Source organism: Phascolarctos cinereus, unplaced genomic scaffold, assembly GCF_003287225.1.
Source record: "Phascolarctos cinereus isolate Bilbo 61053 unplaced genomic scaffold, phaCin_HiC Scaffold_726;HRSCAF=1367, whole genome shotgun sequence".
Taxonomy (NCBI): Eukaryota; Metazoa; Chordata; class Mammalia; order Diprotodontia; family Phascolarctidae; genus Phascolarctos; species Phascolarctos cinereus.
This window is the reverse complement of record NW_027556098.1, coordinates 219,261,978-219,282,740: the sequence shown is the minus strand read 5'-3', so window position 1 is coordinate 219,282,740 and position 20,763 is coordinate 219,261,978. Positions and strand designations below refer to the sequence as shown.

Genomic DNA, 20,763 nt, shown 5'->3' with positions numbered 1-20,763 from the left:
TATCAAATTGCAGAAATAGCTTTCTCAATATTAATGAATATTGTCTTTAAAATATTGTCTTTAAATATTTTGTCTTTAAAAATTCTGAAATCTAAGAAATTCTAAATTGTAAGACATCATAACTTTCATAAATTGACTACTCCCTAGGCATATCAACTATCATTATCACCATCATTTAAAGTATTTATTGAACACATTTCACCACATGTTGCTGAAGGCAACATATGAGGCAAATTAGAAATAGTTTGGGTCTTGTAATTAGGCAAAAAGACTGCCGTGAGATAATTCCCAGAAGACCCAAACTATCCTATTAATGTGTAGGACTTGGTTCAATAATTAAAAAAAAAAATTTTATAAGCGAATATATCTGGAAAACATGACTGACACTGTTCAGAGCTAAATTCTGTTATAAAGAGAGCTTACTTTAGAAATCTTAAAATTTTTGTTCTATTTGAGGCAAAAATTACTAAATTACTAAAGATCATCTTGTAATGATTAGGCAAATTGGAGCATATGCCCTAATATCTTTTTGCAGAGGACTGATCTTTCCTTTATATAAATAGTGTCTGTCTAAAATGAAGACTCATTATCTTATCTAATAGTGATAAACTAGAGGCCTTTCCAATAAAATTAAGGGGCAAAGCAAAGATGTCCATTTTTGCCATTACTATTCAGTATAGTGCTAGAAATACTATATCAATAAGACAAAAAAAGAAATTGGAAGCATAAGCATAGACAAAGAAGAAAACACTATTTTTTTTTGCAGATGATATGCTTTACATAAAGAATCCTAGATCGTCAACTAAAAATTAATTGAAATAATAACTTTAGCAAAGTTTCAGGCTGTAAAGTAAACTCACATAAAACACCAGCATTTCTGTATATTATCAACAAAACTACAAGAAGAGATAAAAAAAGAAATTCCATTTAAAATAATTACAGATATATTGTTTTAGGAAGTGACCACTGGATTCTTACTGTTTCTGCTTTGCCCTTCTGGTTCTAAGAGATCTGGTCAGATTGTTGGAAATTGGATGTCTGGGCTCTTTTGGTCATGGAGTTCAGATAGTCCAGTGATTCTCAGTTTTTTTTCTCCTCAGTCTGTTTTCTAGGTTAGTTGTTTTTACTTTGAGATATATTCTACATTTTCTTCCTTTTTTTTCCCCAGTGTTTTGACTTTATTTTGATATTTCTTGTTGCCTCATGAAGTCATTGTCTTCTGTTTGGTCCATTTCATTTTCAGGCAGTTTGTTGCTTGGGCAACATTTTGTACCTCTTGCAAAGTATTAATTCCTTTTCCATTTTTTTTTTCCTCAAGTGCTCTGGTCCCATTTGTAACAGAACATTTTTTAACTCTTTTTAAAAAACACTCTTTATCTCTTTCAAGAATTCTAGTTGAGTTTGTGCCCATGCTGTTTTTCTCTGATGCATTGATTACTTGTGGATATGTTGGAGTCAATCCTCTTTTTTTTGAGTTTCCATTTTGAGTGTTCCTGCCATCATAATAGCTCATTATAGTGTCATTCTTCCAGCTGTTTCCTGACTTTGGACTTGATGTTAGCGACAGGCTCTGCAACACGTCTAGAGGGAAAGTCTGGGTTAGTCCTGTTGCTGCTCTGTTGTGTTATTTCAGGATCTCGAGGATGAGCTGGAGACTTGTTAGCTTTCAGTGCTTCCAAACTGGTCTTCTCCATTTCAGAGTCTGATTGCTGCCCTCTTTGTCTGAGCTCTGCTGTTTCTGACCTGGGTTTGGGTCTTTTCAAGAATATATTGCTGTTGAACTCTGCCTGTTAGCTAACTGAAAGACTTTGTCAGTTAAAAGTGACAGAATTGTAGGCTCTTGAGATTCCTGCCTTGGTTAATCGTCTTCTGGTTGAGCAAAATTCTGGAAGACCCTGCTTCTGAATTTGGGGTCTCAGTCACACCACTCCTGCTGGCTTCTGAACTTCCTCCTTTCTCAGCATGCTGCGCAGGATGTCCATACCAGGAACACCATCTCCATATGCAGGTCTCCTTACTTCACCCAGGATCTGTGACGTGGAACTGGATAGTGGGTGACAAAGGTGCTAGTTTCCACCTATCCATATCACAGTGCTCCCATATGCATCTGGGGTAGCTTGATATAGATTTGGAACCTCTTTTTTCTGTGAAGCACATTCTCTTCATGGGCACTAGAGTGCTCTTTCTCTACTTCTTCCACAGTGTCCTCAGACCTCCCTGTCTGTCTCCCTATACTGAACAAATGACTCATTGTGACATTTTCTTGATTTCCTCATCAAGATTTTGTCTGGGATATTTTCTAGATCTGTTTAGAGGAATTTGTGGACTCGATGTCATCATAATGCTTCCTGTCACTCTTTCATCTTGACTTTGGTTCATATCATTGTTTTCTTCCTAACTTTTAGATAGCCTGTCTGCTTTGTTGTATCATCATCGATGCCTTGCCACTAACTGGGTGTAATCCAAAGCTGGGTCCTAGACTTTCTTCTCTGTTCTTTTCATATTGTCCCAGTTGATGGTTTCATTAACTCCCATTAATTCATTTGTCATCTCTTTTCACATGACTTTTGGTATACAGCAGTAGCCTCTCTCCCAGTCTCATATCACAAATTCACATACCTCTTTGATATTTTAAGCTGGGTAGTCTGTTGGCATCTCAAACTCAATTATGTCCCCAAACAGAGCTCATTTTCTCTCCCCCAACTCCTTTCAAATTTTCCTGTTTCTTTTGAGAACAACACCATTCTTTTAGTCACCCAGATTCACAATGTAAATGTTATTTTTGCCTTTGCTGTCTCACTGTCCCACAGTAGTTGCCAATTCTTGTTGTTTCTCTCTTTACAGTGTTTCTCACATGTATCTCTTTATGGTTCCTCACAAAGCCCGTCACAATTCAGACCCTTTTTACCTTTTGCCTGTATCATTGCTATAGCTTCTTAATTGATCTCCTTGCCTCAAGCCTCCATTCCAATCCATCTTTCATATAGCCATCAAATTATTTTCCTAAAGTGCATGTTGACCATTCCTCCCCTCCTTACTTCCTACTTGATAAATTACAATGGATCTGATTTACCTCCAGAATCAAGTATAAATTATATTTGGTACTTATAGCTCTTCACAATCTAGTTCCAGTCTGCCTTTCCAGTGTACACATTATCCACCTCCACATATTGTGCTCTAGTCAAATTGGTTTTCTGCCTCTTACTCTAATGATTCTTGATGTCCTGTCTTTGTATCTTTGCACTGGCTTTCCTCTGTACTTGGAATACTTTCTTTCCCTACCTCCGTTTTGGAATCCCAGATTTTCTTTAAGATTTACCTCTATTTCTCCCTTTTGTATTAGGCTTTTCCTTATCTTTCCAGCTACAATTTATATATACCTCCATATATACTTTTTGTTGTCTAAGAATGTAAGTCCCTTGAGGGCAAGAAAGTGTTTTGTTTTTGTCTCTTTTTTATATCTCTATTTCCTAATATAGTGCCTAGCATTTAGTAGATACTTAATAAATGTTTTTTTGAATGGAAAAATTTTTAACTGTTAAGAAAATAGGCCTTCTTAAATGATACAAGTGAACATTTGGTTAGCCTAGGTTGAGTTGTATGTATCCAGAAGTAATAAAATATAATTTCTCTTAAAATATGTAATTTAGATTTTTGGCCAACATAGACTGGTCTCTTCAATTTTTCTTAATTAGTAAGATTTGTATATATTTTGAGTTATCGGCCATAGTTAAGTTTTAGAGTGATATTTATGGGATTTGTTTTTGTTTGTTTGGACCTGTGATTTCATTGGTTCAGAGAACTGTGTGTAAACTTTCTTCATTGATGTTGATAGGCAGCTTGTCTTTAACTTCCTGAGAATTAGATCCTGAGGCTCTGAGATTAAATGACTTGTATATGGCCTTACAGCTAGCAGGAATTGAACCAAGGTCTTCTTGATTCTAATTTCAGTCTTTACTATGCTGGTCCTTACCTATGTATATATTTCTATATCCATATGTATACACGTATACAGTGGTCAGTCAGAAAACATTTATTAAGTGCCTACTATTTGCCATCTGCTGTGCTAAGTGCCTGGGATACAAAGAAAGGCAAAAGACAGTCCCTTCCTTGAAGGAGCTTATAATCCAGTGGTGAAAAAAAACAAAAAAAGAATCTGAAAAGCAGTGGGAAGGTCCGTGGTGCAGGGGCATGATGGACATGTCCAGATGAGTCCAACCTGGTGAGAACTGAAGAGATGGCTGGCCTGAGATCTTTCTTAAATGGAGGTTTTGGGAGAAGCTCTCTATCCTCCAGTCAGAAGGAAGGAGGAACAAAGAGAACTGACAAGTCTTGAGTTTCAAGACTGAAATTATCATCAGGATGAAGAGATCCCTCGAACATGATGGAAAAGTCCAGAGAAATACAGCCAGGTGGTTGTCTTTGTGACACAGTATTGTTTGATGTTTGAAATGGATAAACATTTTAAAATGTTTTTTAATAGGTCTTCAGGAACCCAGCAACTGATTATACATTTTGTTAATTGTTTTGGCCCTTTGCTTCTCATCTTTTTCCTGCTTAATTGTATTATTTATGTTTTAGGAACTTGTGGGTGGACAAGAACGCTGCCATGACAGTTGGTTTCCTGGTAGTAACTTAGTATCCAACATGAGGCACTTCATAAATTATGTGAGAGTGAGGGTTCCAGAGACAGCTCCAGAAGTGAAGAGAGAGCCACCTGCAAGTACTAGCTCTGATGGCTTTGCTTCTACGCAAGTAAGTGTGAAAGAAATCTTACTGTTTTGATGGTTATCATAAATTCAGTGATACATAGTTGATGCTTTGTCTTCTGTCATGGAGCTAGTAAGATGTTCTCTCTAATCCTGCCATAGCGGTGAGAGAAAATATGCTTACTTTTATCTTTGTATTGCCATTCTTTCCATAAACACCTATCATATTGTCCTTTCTCACGAATCTTTTTCCTTCAATTGCCAGAGTTCAAGACGACCTAAAGTCCTTCAAAGAGAGGTAGTTTTGTGTGCTTTCTGCTTTAACTGGCAACATGACTTTAAATGGAAATGAAAAAAATTCTGTGAACTTCCCATTTTCTTAATATAGGCTGAACACCTTTTTCTTTTTAAATGTTTTAATTTGTAGGTTTTTATATTTTAAAGATAACTTCACAATTGAATTTTAAAATAACATGGAACACTTTGACATTTGTCTAAGGTTTTTCTGTTTTCGTTAGTGGTATATTGAAACAATTTTAGGCTTGCTTTGCATTTGGGCCTTTAAAAATAAAAGATCATTACAGACATTACTAACATCTTAAAAAAGATTGAATGTATAGTTTCCTAATTTTGAATAAACTTATCCTTTAATTTCTTGTAGCATGCCTGTCTGAAATCACTAATAAGTTATTTGGCCTCCTTGGAGGTCAATTTAACTTTGAGTAAAATTAAACTTTTAAATGATTGATGAGTTGGGTAATTACTGTATTTGAGCTTTTTTCAATGAAAGATCAATTAAGTTTTTGCATGCAATTTTAATGAAAAAGACAATAGTGGGAAAAAGATCTTTTGTTCCTTTTAATTAATATAGCAGAACATTTGAATAATAGGAAGAGAAACTGTTAGTCACGTAGGACTGAAATTCACTACTGTTGTCAGTTGAATGTACCAGATTAGGCATTCAGGTTGTCACCTAGCACCAGATCATGAACCTTATGTTTGAGTTTTTAAAGAGCTAGGGAAATAGCAGACTTTGGAATTATTTGATAGTTTATTTTGCCAGAGAGGTAGTATACTGTAGTTGGTAGAGCATCCCTTGGAGCCAGACCAACTAGCATTCAAGTCCTGCTTCTGACACTTAATGATTGTGTAATTATGGGTGAATTACTTCTCTCATTATGTTTCTTTATCCATAAAATGAAGGGGTTGGATTAGATGGGCCCTGAGGTCTTTTGCAGCTATAGATTTTTGATTCTATGACCAGAACATTTGTTTATGGTTATGTACTGAGGTAGTTTAAGTCTTTTATTATTTTAAGGAGAGAGTATACATCTTTTGGAAGGTAACTATGAAAAATAGTATTTACTATGATTTAATACATTACAACCTCAGGTAACTGGAACAGCCTTTATGTGTTAGCATTAAAAACATTTCTTTGAACCAACTTGTATCTGGATAGAAAGATAATTTTAAGAATTAATTTTTATTTTAATGTAGAATCAGTTCGAATCTTTTGAGTTAAGTCAAATGATCTAGAGGAATACTTAATTAAAAAAGTATCCTAGTCCTTTAAATAAAAAAGTAGTAATTCGCTGCACTAACTAGGCAATATTTTTTTCATCCTTCCTGTTGACTAAATTATTACTTTTGATAGTATTAGAAGTAATTGCCCATAGTATTTTTTCCAATTTAACATTCTTTAAAACTTGCAGTTAGTGTTGATCTTAGATATATTGTCTTAAAAAATTCTGAAATCTAAGAAATTCTAAATTGTAAGACATATTAATCTTCTAGTAATAAGTAAAGTATGCAAGATTCTTGCTATGTGTAGAGAAAGATGCCAGTTTTTTCCTTCAAACTGGTGGTGAATTTATTGGAAGCTCCCTCTGATTATAGTTATAACCAAGGTAGAGATTTAGAAGCTGTAGAAACTAAATGAGATCATCTCAGAAATCACACTTCTCAGTTTACATTCTTGCCTTATAGAAAGATTAGACAAAACCTATGTTATTAATTAAACCCTCTCAATTTGTGGTAATAATGGTACCTTCCTCACAGGGTTATAATGCCTTATAAATGTTAGCTGTTGTTATTGCTAAGGATCAATTACACAAATTACAGAGAGCTTATTGCTAATATCACTCTTGTCTAAATTATGGAAAGTAAAAAAAGAGAGTAAATTGAAGTAAGGGCAAGGGGCTTTTTCGTTTTTCTTTCCATATGCATAAATGACACCAAATAGTGGGGAGCTAGATATCTGTTTTTGCCAGTTTTACTAGCAGATTTCCTGATGTGACATTTTATTCAGTTGCTACAGTTGATTTGAGCTTCTGTTAGAGTTATGATTACTCCTAAAATAGATCAAACAAAAATCTAATAATCGTGTTTGAAACATTCAAGAATTAGTTTTGAAATGGTAATCTATTTTAGGGTGCCTTGGAAATTTCAGGAAAAAAAAATTTGGATGAAAGAAGTTTTTTGAAAAATTGGCTTAAAATAACCTAGACTTTAAATGTTTAAATAAGATGCAAACCTTCCAAAACTTTGAGGGTGATTTTCTACCTCAGAGCCATGAGCCTGGTCATTGATCTCTTTTGGTAAATGACTTATTGAAGTAAACCACTTTCTTATGTCATATTTTATCGGTAATTAAATATGCTTGAGAGCTGTATATCAAGGATCGTATATTATTTCATGAGAAATAGATGCAGGTAAAGGCAAAGTTATAGCCAGCATAACTAAAATTTTTGTGTGTAAACATGTATTACAGAAAGGTTAAAAAAATTGGTGTTTTGGATGCACGATATCTATTCTTTGGAGTATATACTCTTTTTGTTTATACTTAGAATGAAACAATGAAATTTCTTTGGGAGGTGAAGAAAATATTTTTAATAATTAGTATACTTTACAATACTTAGATAACATAAAAGGCTGTAGACATTCCCTTAAAAAATTAAAACTGATGCTTCAAAAATTGATTGCTGAATAATTTCTCTTGCTCTTTTTCCTCCCCCCTTTTTTGGTAGAATTCAGGTACAGCTCAAGTTTTCAGCTTAGTAGCAGAACGTAGAAAGAAATTTCAGGAGATCATTAATCGTAATAGTGGTGAAGCAAATCAGGTGGTCCGTCCCAAAACATCAAGTAAATGGTCTGCTCCTGGTTCAACTCCACAGTTAACTACAGCTATTTTGGAAATCAAAGAAAGCATATTATCTTTGTTAATCAAGCTTCACCATAAACTCTCAGGAAAACAAAACTCTTACTATCCTCCCTGGTTAGATGATCTAGAAATTTTAATTCAACCAGAAATTCCTAAATACTGTCACGGAGATGGCATGACTGCAGTAGAGAGAATTTTATTAAAAGCTGCATTGCAAAGCAGATTGAACAAACGCATCATTGAAGAAATATGTAGGAAAGTGTCCCCTCCTGTACCACCGAAAAAGACCAGTTCAGCAGAGAAGAAGACTTTGGACAAAGAAGAAAGGTAATGCATTTTAAACTTTAAAAAATGTGTGACAGAATTAGATTGTTTTTCATTAAAATTGTTTTTCATCTTTAAGGGTCCCTTTATCATCAGGAATTAGAACAGTGATTGCAGGCATATTAAATTTTAGATAAATAGAAGTGAAAGTAATTACTATCATGTGGGTTTTATTTATTACTATTTTGTTCTGATTTTTCTGGATTGACCATCTTCACATCCCAAATTTATCAGCTAACTTCAGGGCATAATTTAACTTTAATTGTAAAGATATGGCATTTGTTCTACTTCATCTCTTCCATTCTGTTGTCCTTAAAGATTGGATTTAAGAGTTTAAAAGATATAATAATTATAACACTAACAATATCAACAATAACAATTGTCATTTATATAATGCTCTAAAATGTACAAAACACTTGGCTTCCTTTCAACAGTCCTGTGGAGTAGGAAGTAGTTATAATTTAGTAAATATAGAAGGTGAAACCTATAATTTGTTGATAAGTGTCTATAATATTAAGAGTGGTCTAGTAAACTATGGAAATTGTAGTCATAAAGACCTGTTCCTATTTGCAAACCAGTGATTGAATTATTGGAAAACTACTTAACTACTTGTGTCCCTTCTCTCCCTATGGGCCAGTTTACTAAAGATCATCTTGTAATGATTAGGTAATATATTCAGTACTATATGCATATTTTTAAAATTAAGAACTATATAGAAATACAGTTTGCAGCTTTTACTGATGTATGGCTGAAGTCACCCACTTTGCCATTGTAAAGATAATTTGCATTTTGGAAGAGAAAGTCTTCGCTGTAGTTGTAAGTAATTTTGTAGCGCTTTGAAATGTCTTAATTTTGTAGAGTTTATTCTTTTATTTAAGAGGAAAAGACATCAGTCTTTCTGATGAATAGATAGGAAACAAATTCCATAACTAAAGTGTGCAGATTTTCTTCAGCTAAGACACCATGAAGCAGTCATCATCTAATTCTCTAAAAGCAGAGTTCATTTTCATTTTGTCTTGAATCTTGCTAAAATTGAATATAACTACTTAACATAAAAGTGTTGTCTATTAAGAAAGCTTCAAGAGACAATGCCTCTTAATTGAGCATCAAAAATAGTAATAAATGATATTTTACAAATGGCACCTTCATATTAAAAAATAATTCAGAAACTTGAGAGCCTTAACCTGAGATTTCTGTCTCTCATGTTTGTAAGTGGAATTCATGGTTAACACTCAGTATCCAAACTAAGGAATTGGAAGCATTGGGTGAATAATCTGAAAGCTATTTATTGTTCAGTTTTGAAATGCATTATATGAATATTTTATGCAACATATTATTATTGGTTTGTGGTAACAAATAATTGGCAGTTTGCTTCTCTGAAGGAGAAGGAAGAAGATGACATGCTTTACTGGATAAAAATTGCCCTGAAGAGAGAAGTTTATTACGGATAATCCACAAAGTATGTGATACAGGAATGTGCTTTAAAAATAAATCATAAAATTCTTCTTTTCTTTAAAAAAAAACCCAAAATAAAAGAAAACACCAATAAAAAATCAGCCAGATGTATAATCATGAAGGGGAATTCATTTAGGGCCACACAATGCTAACAAAAAGCCATTGCCCACAGCCACTACTCTCATTAATTCAGCAAGAATTTATTAAACACCTGCTGTGCCTATATGCTGGGTGCTTGAGGGTGAGGGGGGCATAAAAGTTTTGAAAAGACTCCATCTGTGAAATAGTTGATAAGATTAAGTAAATGTGGTCAATCTATGTTAACAAAGCATAGGGAGAGGTCAGAGATATTAAAGCGTTCACTGCCATATATATCTCATGGAGTGTCAGCTGTAAAAGTGTGCCTGTTTTGAAGGTATGATTGTGTTTTTCTGACACCTCTGTAATAATTGGGAAAAATGTATTATTTTCTTATCTAGATAGAGAAACTCACTTTCATTCCATGTAGACAGCTTGTTGGTTTAGTGAAAAGAGTGCTGGGATTAGAGTCGGGAAGACCTGAGTTTGAATCTTGCCTCAGACAAGTCACTCAGCTATTTGCCTTAGTTTCCTTATCTGTAAAATATAGATGCATCTACTTCATGGATATTGTGAGGCTCAAATGAATTAATATTTGTAAATTGTATTGGTAAATCTTAAAGCACTGTGTAAAGGCAACGAGATGATGATGATGTTTTTGTTGTCATTGTCATTTGTTATGGTAAGATTCATTATCCATGTTACTTAAGATAAAAACGTATAACAATTAAATTGGACAGCTGATCTGTTTAAATTAGGAGATGAAAGATAGGATAAATTTTAAAATTTATGCTAGTATGTTTTGAGTTTATGATTTATGATTCTAGTTGCATATAATTTTTACAGAAGGAAAATATTCATTAAACCACAGTATGTTTTATACCACCAAAGAGTTCCATAAACGTTTATAATGGATGTGGCACATTATGTACATAATCTGAATGTTTTTATTTTGAACAAAGATGGTAAAGTGATATAATACAAATGAAATCCTGAGTTTTTAGTTACCTTGTCTAAGAATTTTCCTTTGAGTACTGATGATGTTAATAAGTACTTGAAACCAATTCAAATATCAGCAGTATCTTGTGACTAGAATTAAGATGAATCTATTTGGATTTAGCTATGCTGCTTATTTAGTATATATTTAATTTATTTTTGGATTTCAGATCTGGTTTGGTAGTAATGAAGATTGAACAGTGTTATGAGCACTTAGTGATGACCTATTTTCAGGTTTCTCAACCTACAGACATTGCCCTCATGATAAATGATCTCCATAGAAACCAAGATGGAGTGCTAAAGCAGAGTACTAGCTGGTTACAATATCTTTCAGCCTCAGTGTCTTAGCACCTTGGGTTATAATGGAAAATTACTGAGCTGCACTGGATCTGTCAGACCTTGTTTATGTCTTCTTATTAAGGGTCTCTGTTTACGTTAGTCAAATCTACTTTAGGAAAGGCATAACCTAGATTGAGGAAGAATTCATGAAGGAAAATAGCAATGATAGTTTTCTGGAAAATATTAAGAATACAAAACCTCTGTATGTAGTCACCAACTTACAAATGACTCATACATTCAAATGATAGTCATTTTTCTTGGTTTGTAACCCTTTTGCCTCCTCCTAAGACTCTGCTACTCTTGTGGAAAAACTTGGAGCTTTTAATCAATTCTGGGTTCAAAGTGTATGAAAGAAATAAGTTACAAAGGTTATGAACCGTTTATGTAACGTTCTGCACCCATAATCTGCATTTCTTCCCTGACCTCTGCAGAAAGCAAGTGAGGTCCATTTTCATAGCTTTTCTTTGGGGCAAGGCTTAGTGATTATATTTACATAATCTTTAGTTTAAAATTTTTCCCAATAACATTTACATTATTGCCATCATTGGGTATATTATTTTTTCCTGGTTCTGGTTATTTCTATTTTCATTATTTCATTTCAGTTTTCCTTTCTATAGTCTTCTCTGATGCTCAGTTTTTCCTCATCTGTAAAATTGGGGATAATAAAATCCATAGTATTTGCCTTACAAGGTTGTTGTAGGGCTCCAATGAGATGACATACATAAAGATATTTGGAAATTTTAAAGCATAGTAGAAATGTCAGTTGTTAACAAGGAAATAAGCAGAATAATATTGTCAACAAACTTTACAGAAATATTTGGCTTGGTTATAAAGCCAGTTGGATAATTTGCACGAATAAGTTGATTTCTTTAAGAATAACCTGAAACATATTTCCTGCCATTCTTTTTATACAAGGTTCTCATTATTTTCAATTTAACAAACATTTCTTTTGTTATAATTTACTCATAACAAAGTTGTATGTTACATTAATATTATATATTATAAAATTACATATTCTATATTTTCTCATGTGAAAAAACTTAAAATTATGATCTTATCAAATTTGTTTCATGCCCCAGTATATAGATTTTTTATTATAGGAATCAATTTTCAAACCTTTTTTGAATTCTAAACAATTAGTATTTTACTATGTAATTTATTTTTTATATTGCTACAAACCATTGAATAAATTTTACACTAATTTCAGGAGTATATTTTAACTTATTTTTATTTTTAGCTGTAATCCTTTTCCTAATTTTTAAAACAGCTCATGAGATTTTTGCTTTTGAGTATTTCTAGTTCTTATTCTAATTTATAGATTAAAATGCTGAAAAAATTTTCTGGCTTTCCAGAGTTTTTGTTGTCTTATAGTTATATTTGTATAATATTATCATTTAAATGAAATTGGCCAATAATATTATGCTGTTGTTAACATATACTTATAATACGATTCCTCATACAGTTGCTCCCTCTAAGCTTTTCCTGAGGTACTTATACATCTTAATCACTTGCATATGCTCTTTTTTTATCTTCAAGCCTTATCTTAAATTTTTAGTTCCTTATCAGCTATTGTGCCATTTGTGTTTTAGGCTGCCTTTTAGCTTATTTCTGAAGACTCCTTTTTGCCTCTTCTATGTCAGTTCCTAAATGATGGACCATTTTATGAAATCCATGCCTCTGCCTCCTGTGATTGCCTTGTTTTCCAGCGCTTCTGCAATTGTTCATGTCTCTTCTGTGCTCTGGTTATTTTCCTACCTTTTAGATTAATCCTTAATTTTGGTATTCATTGTTTTAAATAAAAAGTAAGGTTGATTGAATTCTATCAATCACTTGGAATACTATTCATTAAATAATTGAAAGAGTTAATCTGCCTCTAAAAGTAAGATGATTAATGTGTAGGACTTGGTTCAATAATTTAAAAAAAATTTTATAAGCGAATATATCTGGAAAACATGACTGACACTGTTCAGAGCTAAATTCTGTTATAAAGAGAGCTTACTTTAGAAATCTTAAAATTTTTGTTCTATTTGGGGCAAAAAGACTGCCGTGAGATAATTGGAGCATATGCCCTAATATCTTTTTGCAGAGGATAAGGAAATTAAGAAAATTAAATTAATGTAATTGTTAATATTCTACAGCTTTAATTCAAAGATTAGCATTGGAAAATTACTCAAGGTTAAAAAATGAAATAAGCCAAAGTCCTATAGAATTTAGAGAAGACTAATGCCGTTATAGCTAACATATATGTAGTACTTTAAGGTTTGCGAAGTGTTCTCTGTTGTCTCATTTGATCATTAATGTTTCTTTTAAGAAATGAGTTGAAAAATGCTAGCTGGCCATAGCAAGCACCCAACATCAGAAAAAAAGTTAACAGATAGGAAATAAGTGACTACCAGTGCTGAATGATTGACAAATCAACTGTCTGTGTGTAATCAGTCCATTGACTTGTTAGGGCAAATATGAAAATCCATATCAAATTAGAAGAAAGGAAAAAATGAGAATATTAAATATAATATTCAATCAAAACAACTGATTCTGGAGTCAGAGGACCTAGATTCAAGTATCACCTCTGATGCTCATTGAGCAAGTCACTTAGCCTCCATGACTCTTAGTTTCATCTTCTATAAAATGAATTTAGACTAGGTGACCATTGAGCTAGCTCTGTCTAGCTTTCTAGATAATATGATCTATGATCCTTTGAATTCCTATTTATATAAGCTGTTGATTCTAGTTCTATGTATGCCTCATCATGGCATATGGTGATAGCCCTGGCATCTTGAATGCTATGCTAGTTCAGTGCAAGTTCTAGGAGGTTTCTATCACACTAAAAATGTTTTCATTATTATTCAGCAAACAGACTATATATAACTCCTCGCTGAGGACCACATTTTCTAAATACAGAGAAATCCTTCACCGGTAGGTATTTGGTGATGAATTCTTTGCCCATAGTAACTCCATAAAACAAACAGAAAAAATGACCCTCAGTTTGGGGTAGCCAGCCCTCTTTTTTTTTTTTTTCTGTAGTGGTCTGAGTAGAGTATAGAAGGTGGTACACACATATCCATGTGTGATACATACATAGAACATGCATGTAAAACATAACTTAGTTGTTGGTACTCTAAATTATGAGTGGCTATGCTGCTGGAGGAACTGAATCATTAATCTTGACATTTTTACTAAAAATGAAAGTAGACAGAAGGACCTTGTAGCTGAATGGAACTATGACTGTCGTTAAAGAGAAAAATAATGGAGTTAGTAGAGTTGGCTTTGTAGAGTATGTAAAGACAAAAAAAAATCACAGGATATACAGTCTCCTTATATTGTAATGCCCATGATTTATATTACAAAAAGAGTATAATGATAGATAACTTTGAAAGAATTAGGAAGTGATCAGTAGAATGACCGCCCATGATTCTAAAGCAGTAATGATGAAACATGACCTCCACCTCCTTATAGAGAGGTGAAGGGCTCAGAGTTTGGTGTAAGCTCTGCAGCCAATGCAGAAATTTGTTTTGCTTAACTATATGTTTATAACTGGAGTTTTGTTTTTCTTTCATTCTCAGCGGGAGAGGTTGAGGTAAGAAGGAAAGAAAGTGAATTTATCCAGATTTAAAAATAATAAAATTTGATCTAAAAAAGAGTACCATGAAAATAATTGTAGCTTATGTGTCAGCAGATATTGTAGAGAATGGAGAGATAAGAACTTGATAAGACTCTCCAGAATTAAATCAGCATGCTCTTAGATACTTGGTTAGTTGAATTCAAAGATGAACATAGAAGAGAGTGGCAAAAAATGCTTGAAAATGTGACTGAGGAGTAAAGAATGGAGAGACAACATCCTATATTTCATGAATGTTTCTTTTAAGATTTGGGATATTGGACACAGCATACATCAAATAACTCTGCTGGTGACTCTTCCTGCCTGGAAAGCAAGTTAAAAAAAACCCTTTTTTGAGAGTCTCAGCTAAGCGTATTACCCCAAGGACATCGAAAAATGAAGCTAGAAGGAGATAACAACAAAAAGTGGAAGAGATCTGTAAAATATTTTACAATGAACTCTCTTCACCATCAAGAATAGTGGAACCCCACCACATTTGAACTTTTTTTTATCACTGTTTCAGTTGTGTTGCTAGAGAGAAGTTGAGATATTCCCAAGGAAGACAAAAATGGGAAAAATCTACTGGATAGGACCAAGTACACAAAAATGAGGCACATTCTAGAGGTGAGACAATTTGGAAATCATGATCAACTCTCAAGATCCCAGAAAGAGGGAGAGCTCCTAAAAGATTTGAAAAAAGTCATGGGCCATTCATCTATATGCTTATTATCTCATCTTTCCAAAATCTTTGTGAGAAAAATCTACATCTATATAGGGAAGAGGTAGGCTTCTTAAATGCTATTGTGTTGTAGACCATATTTTTGAGTAGTCACAAATTGTTTAAAAGGTGCATAGATTTACAAGATGTATTATATAGGTCATTTATTAACTACATGAAAACATTTGGTTCAGTAGGACAAAGTTCTGCCATAACAGTTCTCCTTCATCAAGGTATATCCCAAATGCATATCAGAATCATACAAGATTCCTTGATAGACCTAACAAGAGACCTTGATAGTTTTAACGACTTCATTCAGTAACCTTATAATTAATATCAAGTTAAATAAATTTAGGTGTGTTTGCCACTATTATGGAGGACTTCTAGTTTGCAAATAAATAAGAGACTAGCTGTAATTGTTGAGATTTTCTAGATCAGGTCTGCACAACCTGCAGTCGCTTATGGCCTTTGGGCTGCTTATGGCATGCCAAAGGATTCTGGCAACCCGTGAAAAATGTAGAGGAGAATATCCTTTGTATACAGAAGAAATCCTTTGGCAGGCCCCAGGTTATGCAGGTCTCCTCTAGATGCTATTTGCAGGTGACCATAAAGCTCTGTAACATTTTAGAGACTCCTGAGAAGCACAATCACTTATCCATAGAGAGAAAACCAGATAGATAAAGAATGCTTATTTTAGGATTATGTTATTTATTGGATGGACATCTCATTGAGCTGCCTCCACACCTTGAACTTGGTGCACGCTTATAAAGTTCCTATTGTGTTGTTGAGGTTGATGGGTGGGGCTTCTAGGTTCATGGTTATCATTTCATGCGTCAGAGTGGTAGAATGTTGAAAAGGCAAACAGTTTTTAATGAGGGATAGAGTCTTGCTCAGATACAGTTGATTGGCTTTTTACCTTTGATTTTATAGCCAGGGAGCTGCTGGGCTTATGTTTTGGTAAGTAGAAAGTAAGAAGTGGGGCTTCAGATATGAGGAACACACATATATTGGATAGAGACAGTCTGTTTCAAGAATTGCCGTACCCAGAACACTCGAGTTTTTCTTTAGTGCTCCATTGACCTTCCAGGGTACTTTTCCACCTTAGAATTCTATAAGAAATTTTTTTGTTCAGTTTTTTTTCAGTTGTATCCAACCCTTTGTGACCCCGTGTGAAGTTTTCTTTGCAAAGATACTGGAATGATTTGCCTTTTCCTTCTCCAGTTCATTTTTACAAATGAGGAAACTGAGGTAGATAGAGTTAAATGACTTGCCAAGGGTCACACAGCTAGTATTCCTGAGGCCAGATTTGAACTCAGGAAGATAAGTTTCTCTTAGTCTAGGCCTGGCATTCTATCCATCATGCCACCTTGCTGCCCAAGAAGCTTTGTACCATTTGGGAATTATGATCCCTTGAGACAAATTTCACTAAAACTATTTATCTTTTTATGTTAGAAGTTAAATTTTACTAAAATCATTTGTGTCATTTTTATAGAAAAATTTAAGTAGTTCTAAGAGAATGGTATAAATTTCAGTGCTCCAGATTCAAATTCGATAGTCATTTACATAGAAGTAATTGAAGCTGAGGTCCGAGAGAAAAGCATAAGGGTAAAGATGATAGGCCTTTAGTCTTCTTTTAATCCAAACAATTTTATTATATTTCAAAAGTTAGAAGAATACAGCAATTAGTGAGCTTTAGGGGACAAATATTTAGGTTAGGGGAGAGTGAACATGAATAGAGGTAGATTTAGGTTTGTTGCTGTAGTGCATTTTCTTCTGCTCTCTGTTCTCAACTAGTGTATCATTCCAGAAAATCTGCCCTTCTCTTGCAATGTTGTTTTTTTTTCCTATCTCTAATCCAGCCATACAAACTGAAAACACTGTAAATACCTGTTAGAATCTATTAGCTTAGAAGCTGAGGAATACTTTTCATAAATAACAAATGAGAGATGATTTGAATAGCTGTAATATTGAACATACAAACTAGAGTTTGATAATGATAAATTAAAGTCCAAAAAGAATCATTTATTATCTGTTTTGTGACAGATGCTCGAAACATAAATATAAAAGTGAGACATGCCTTACTCTCTCTCTTTTTTGTTTGTGTGAGGCAGTTGGGGTTAAGTGACTTGCCCAGAGTCACACACCTAGTAAGTGTCACATGCCTTACTCTCAAGGAGCTTTCTATTTGGAGAAAAGCTCAAGTACTGTGGATTACCACATCTATTATGTGAAGTAGTTTTCCATTGGTGTTATTTATTTTCATTGCAGTTTTTCTTGTTGATCTGGTTGATTGGATACAACTCGCCTCTCCACTACTACCCTTTAGTAAGGGACCTCTGGTGGGAGCTGTCCCACCAAAGTCATATGAAAAAATGCTCTAAATTACTACTGATTAGAGAAATGCAAATTAAAAAAACTCTGAGGTACCATCTCACACCTGTCAGATTAGCTAACATGGTAGAAAAGGAAAATGACAAATGCTGGAGGGGATGTGGAAAAATAGGTACACTTAATGCACTGTTGCTGTAGTTGTGAACTTGTCCAGCCATTTTGGAGAACCATTTGGAACTATACCCAAAGAACCGTAAAATTGTGCATGAGCAATATCACTACTAGGTCTGTATCTCAAAGAGATCAAAGAAAAAGGAAAAGGACCTATGTGTACAAAAATATTTATAGCGACTCTTTTTGTGATGATGAATAACTGGAAGTTGATGAGATGCCTATAATCAGAAAAACCTTGGAAGAATTATATGAAGTGATGCAGAGTGAAGTAAACAGAATTAAGAAGAACATTGTACACAGTACCAGCAATATTGTAAGAATGATTAACTGTTAAAGACTTAGCTACTTTGATCTATTAATACAATGATCCAAGACAATTCCCAAGAACTAAAATGTTTTCCACCTCCAGAGAGAGATCTGATGAACTCTTGAGTGCAGATTGAAGTGTAATTTTTTCACTTTATTTTTTTCCTTTTTTGGCCATATGGCAATATGGAAACATGTTTTGCATGATAATAACATGTTTCACATGTATAATTGTTATTATATTGTTTGCCTTCTCAATGAATGGGTGAGGGGTTGGCGAGAGGCAGAGAAGCAGAACTCAAAATTTAAAAAAAAATGTCATAAGTAAATAAATAATAAACTTACTTAAACAAAATAGCAAGGGACCTTTGTTGGGAGGGTGTCCTTTTCATTAAGAGAGATAATAGAGAAAACCAAATTGATATCAGTGACATATTTTTGAAAGGGAAAGAACCCAAAGTAAAGGAATTGTTGAAGGGACAGTAAGAATGACTATATGGATACTGCCTTTTGAGAAAGAGAAGAGGAATGTGAAGGTGAAGACTACAAATTCACAGGATTTTAAAGGAAACTTCTTATTAAGACTTAATAACTGAATTGTTGGGATAAGATCCAAATCTAAACAGGTTTCCAGCTTGCCAAAGAGATATTGAGGCCCTTTTTTTGTCCCTTTTGTGGATTGTAAAAGTCGTTGATCTGTGAGGTAAAGCAGTAAAATAACTGATTATAAAGCTCCAAAACAGAAATTAGTCAGTCTGTTCCAAATTTTAATTATGATAGACAGCGTGTTCCAAAAGTCTTAGTGCAGTTTAAATTTTAGTAAGTTTAAATTGCACTAAGACTTTTGGGACATTTTGTGTAAGCATTTTAATGAATATAGTCTTCCCCATTTCTTTTCAGTTTACATTCCAGTGTTACAGGGTATGTTATATTGCAATGAGTAATGTATTATGTAGTAATGTGTAAGTCTCTGCTTTCCATTAATATGTATTTTAGTTTTGTGAAAGGACATAAATATGGAGTAACTAAGTTTAGTTTGTTTATTGTAGTGAAAGCATCTCATAAATGTAGCCTGGATCATGACTTCATTTCCTGTAGGGGGTCTTTGTAGATGGCTATTACAACAGCTGGAAAAACAGCTCATAGTGCGTGTCACAATATGCATTTTCTTCATACATAGAAGAAATTAGTTTCCCATTTGTGAGTTTTTTAAAGCCTAATTTTGATTATAGTGATTGTATTATCAAAAACTGCTGGAGCTAGAGATGTGGTCCATCTTCTCTGTCTTTGTTTAATTTAGGCGACAAAAGGCTAGAGAAAGACAGCAGAAGTTGCTTGCAGAATTTGCTTCCAGACAGAAAAGCTTCATGGAAACTGCTATGGATGTTGGTGAGTTTTAAATTATTTAGCGATATGTATAATTATAATTATAATGCCATACTTATGTAAAGCATGTAGGTTCTGGAGTGATCCTCATGACTCCAGATAGCCACTGGTAGGTCAGAACACTAGAGCTCAGGTGGTTACTGTATCTCCTGTCAGGGATCTGGGGATAACCCTGAGGAATTGGGGAGGTATTTTTCTAACGCTGTCACTGATGAGCCCCCATTGGTATGCTTCTTCCCATGATTAGTAGTAGATAATCAGCTAAACCTAATTAGCTTTTGGTTAGCCGTTTGGCATAGTAATAACATAGTTGGTATAAAACATTTCTTCCAAAAGTTTGTGACAAACTCACCAATCAGTACATAGAGAGTCTAGAGGAAAGTAGGCTCAAGCTTGGGAAGTACAAGTGGCAAAGAGGTTATAGTTCCTGGCTGTTGGAAATCCTTTTCTCCCCTTCATGAGGTAGTTAGGATATTGCCTGTAGGCATGGTACAACTTCTATATTGGGCTCCTTATAGAGTCTTGAAGCTGTTTTTTCTCAAGTGTGTCTAGTTTTTTTCTTGGCTCCAGTTGCATACACTGCATTAGCTATTTCAGGGACATTGTTAGGACAAGGATGCCAGTGGGAAGTACAAAATTTACTGGCCCTCTAAATTTCGTAAAGTTCTCCTGTGGTCAGAGAGGAAGAAGGACACTGACACAGAGTCTGAGGCTAGGGCTCTTCTCTGTCTAAGCAGTTCCTTCTCAGAGCCTTGGCTAGAGGCTTCCACCACTTAGTTGCCAGCTACTTGAATCCTTGTATAGACCCAAAAGGTATGACTAAGTTTCCTCACCCAGAACCAATAACCTGCCTATGCAAAATTATTCTCTTTATCCAGTAAGGACTTCAAGGGCTTCCAAAGTCTAAAGTCTGTAATTGATTGATCTATTCATTAGAGATGTCTTGGCCTTGTTCAAACCTAGTTCACATTTCTGATTGATTGACTGGTCTCCTTTGACAAATCTATCAAGGCATAATATCTTGTCACTTGTTAATTTAATTGAGGCAGGTTAATTTATTGACTCAGTTGACTGCCATCCTTGTGCTTTTAAAGAATTACTATTTTTTATCTTATCAAAAATTAAATAATCTCAGTTCAAATCTCATTTTGATTAAGATGAACAAATTGAGTTGGAAAGAGATAAAGCT

General features: G+C 34.1%; 1 protein-coding gene across 1 annotated transcript in view; it reads left to right on the top strand.

Moving 5' to 3' along the window:
- UBR3 (ubiquitin protein ligase E3 component n-recognin 3) overlaps window positions 1-20,763 on the top strand; it is a 303,032-nt gene that overhangs the window by 162,848 nt on the left and 119,421 nt on the right. The window contains 4 exon segments of the mRNA XM_078146977.1: window positions 4,582-4,755; window positions 4,975-5,007; window positions 7,736-8,196; window positions 19,489-19,577. Of these exon segments, the coding sequence (XP_078003103.1) occupies window positions 4,582-4,755; window positions 4,975-5,007; window positions 7,736-8,196; window positions 19,489-19,577 (757 nt within the window).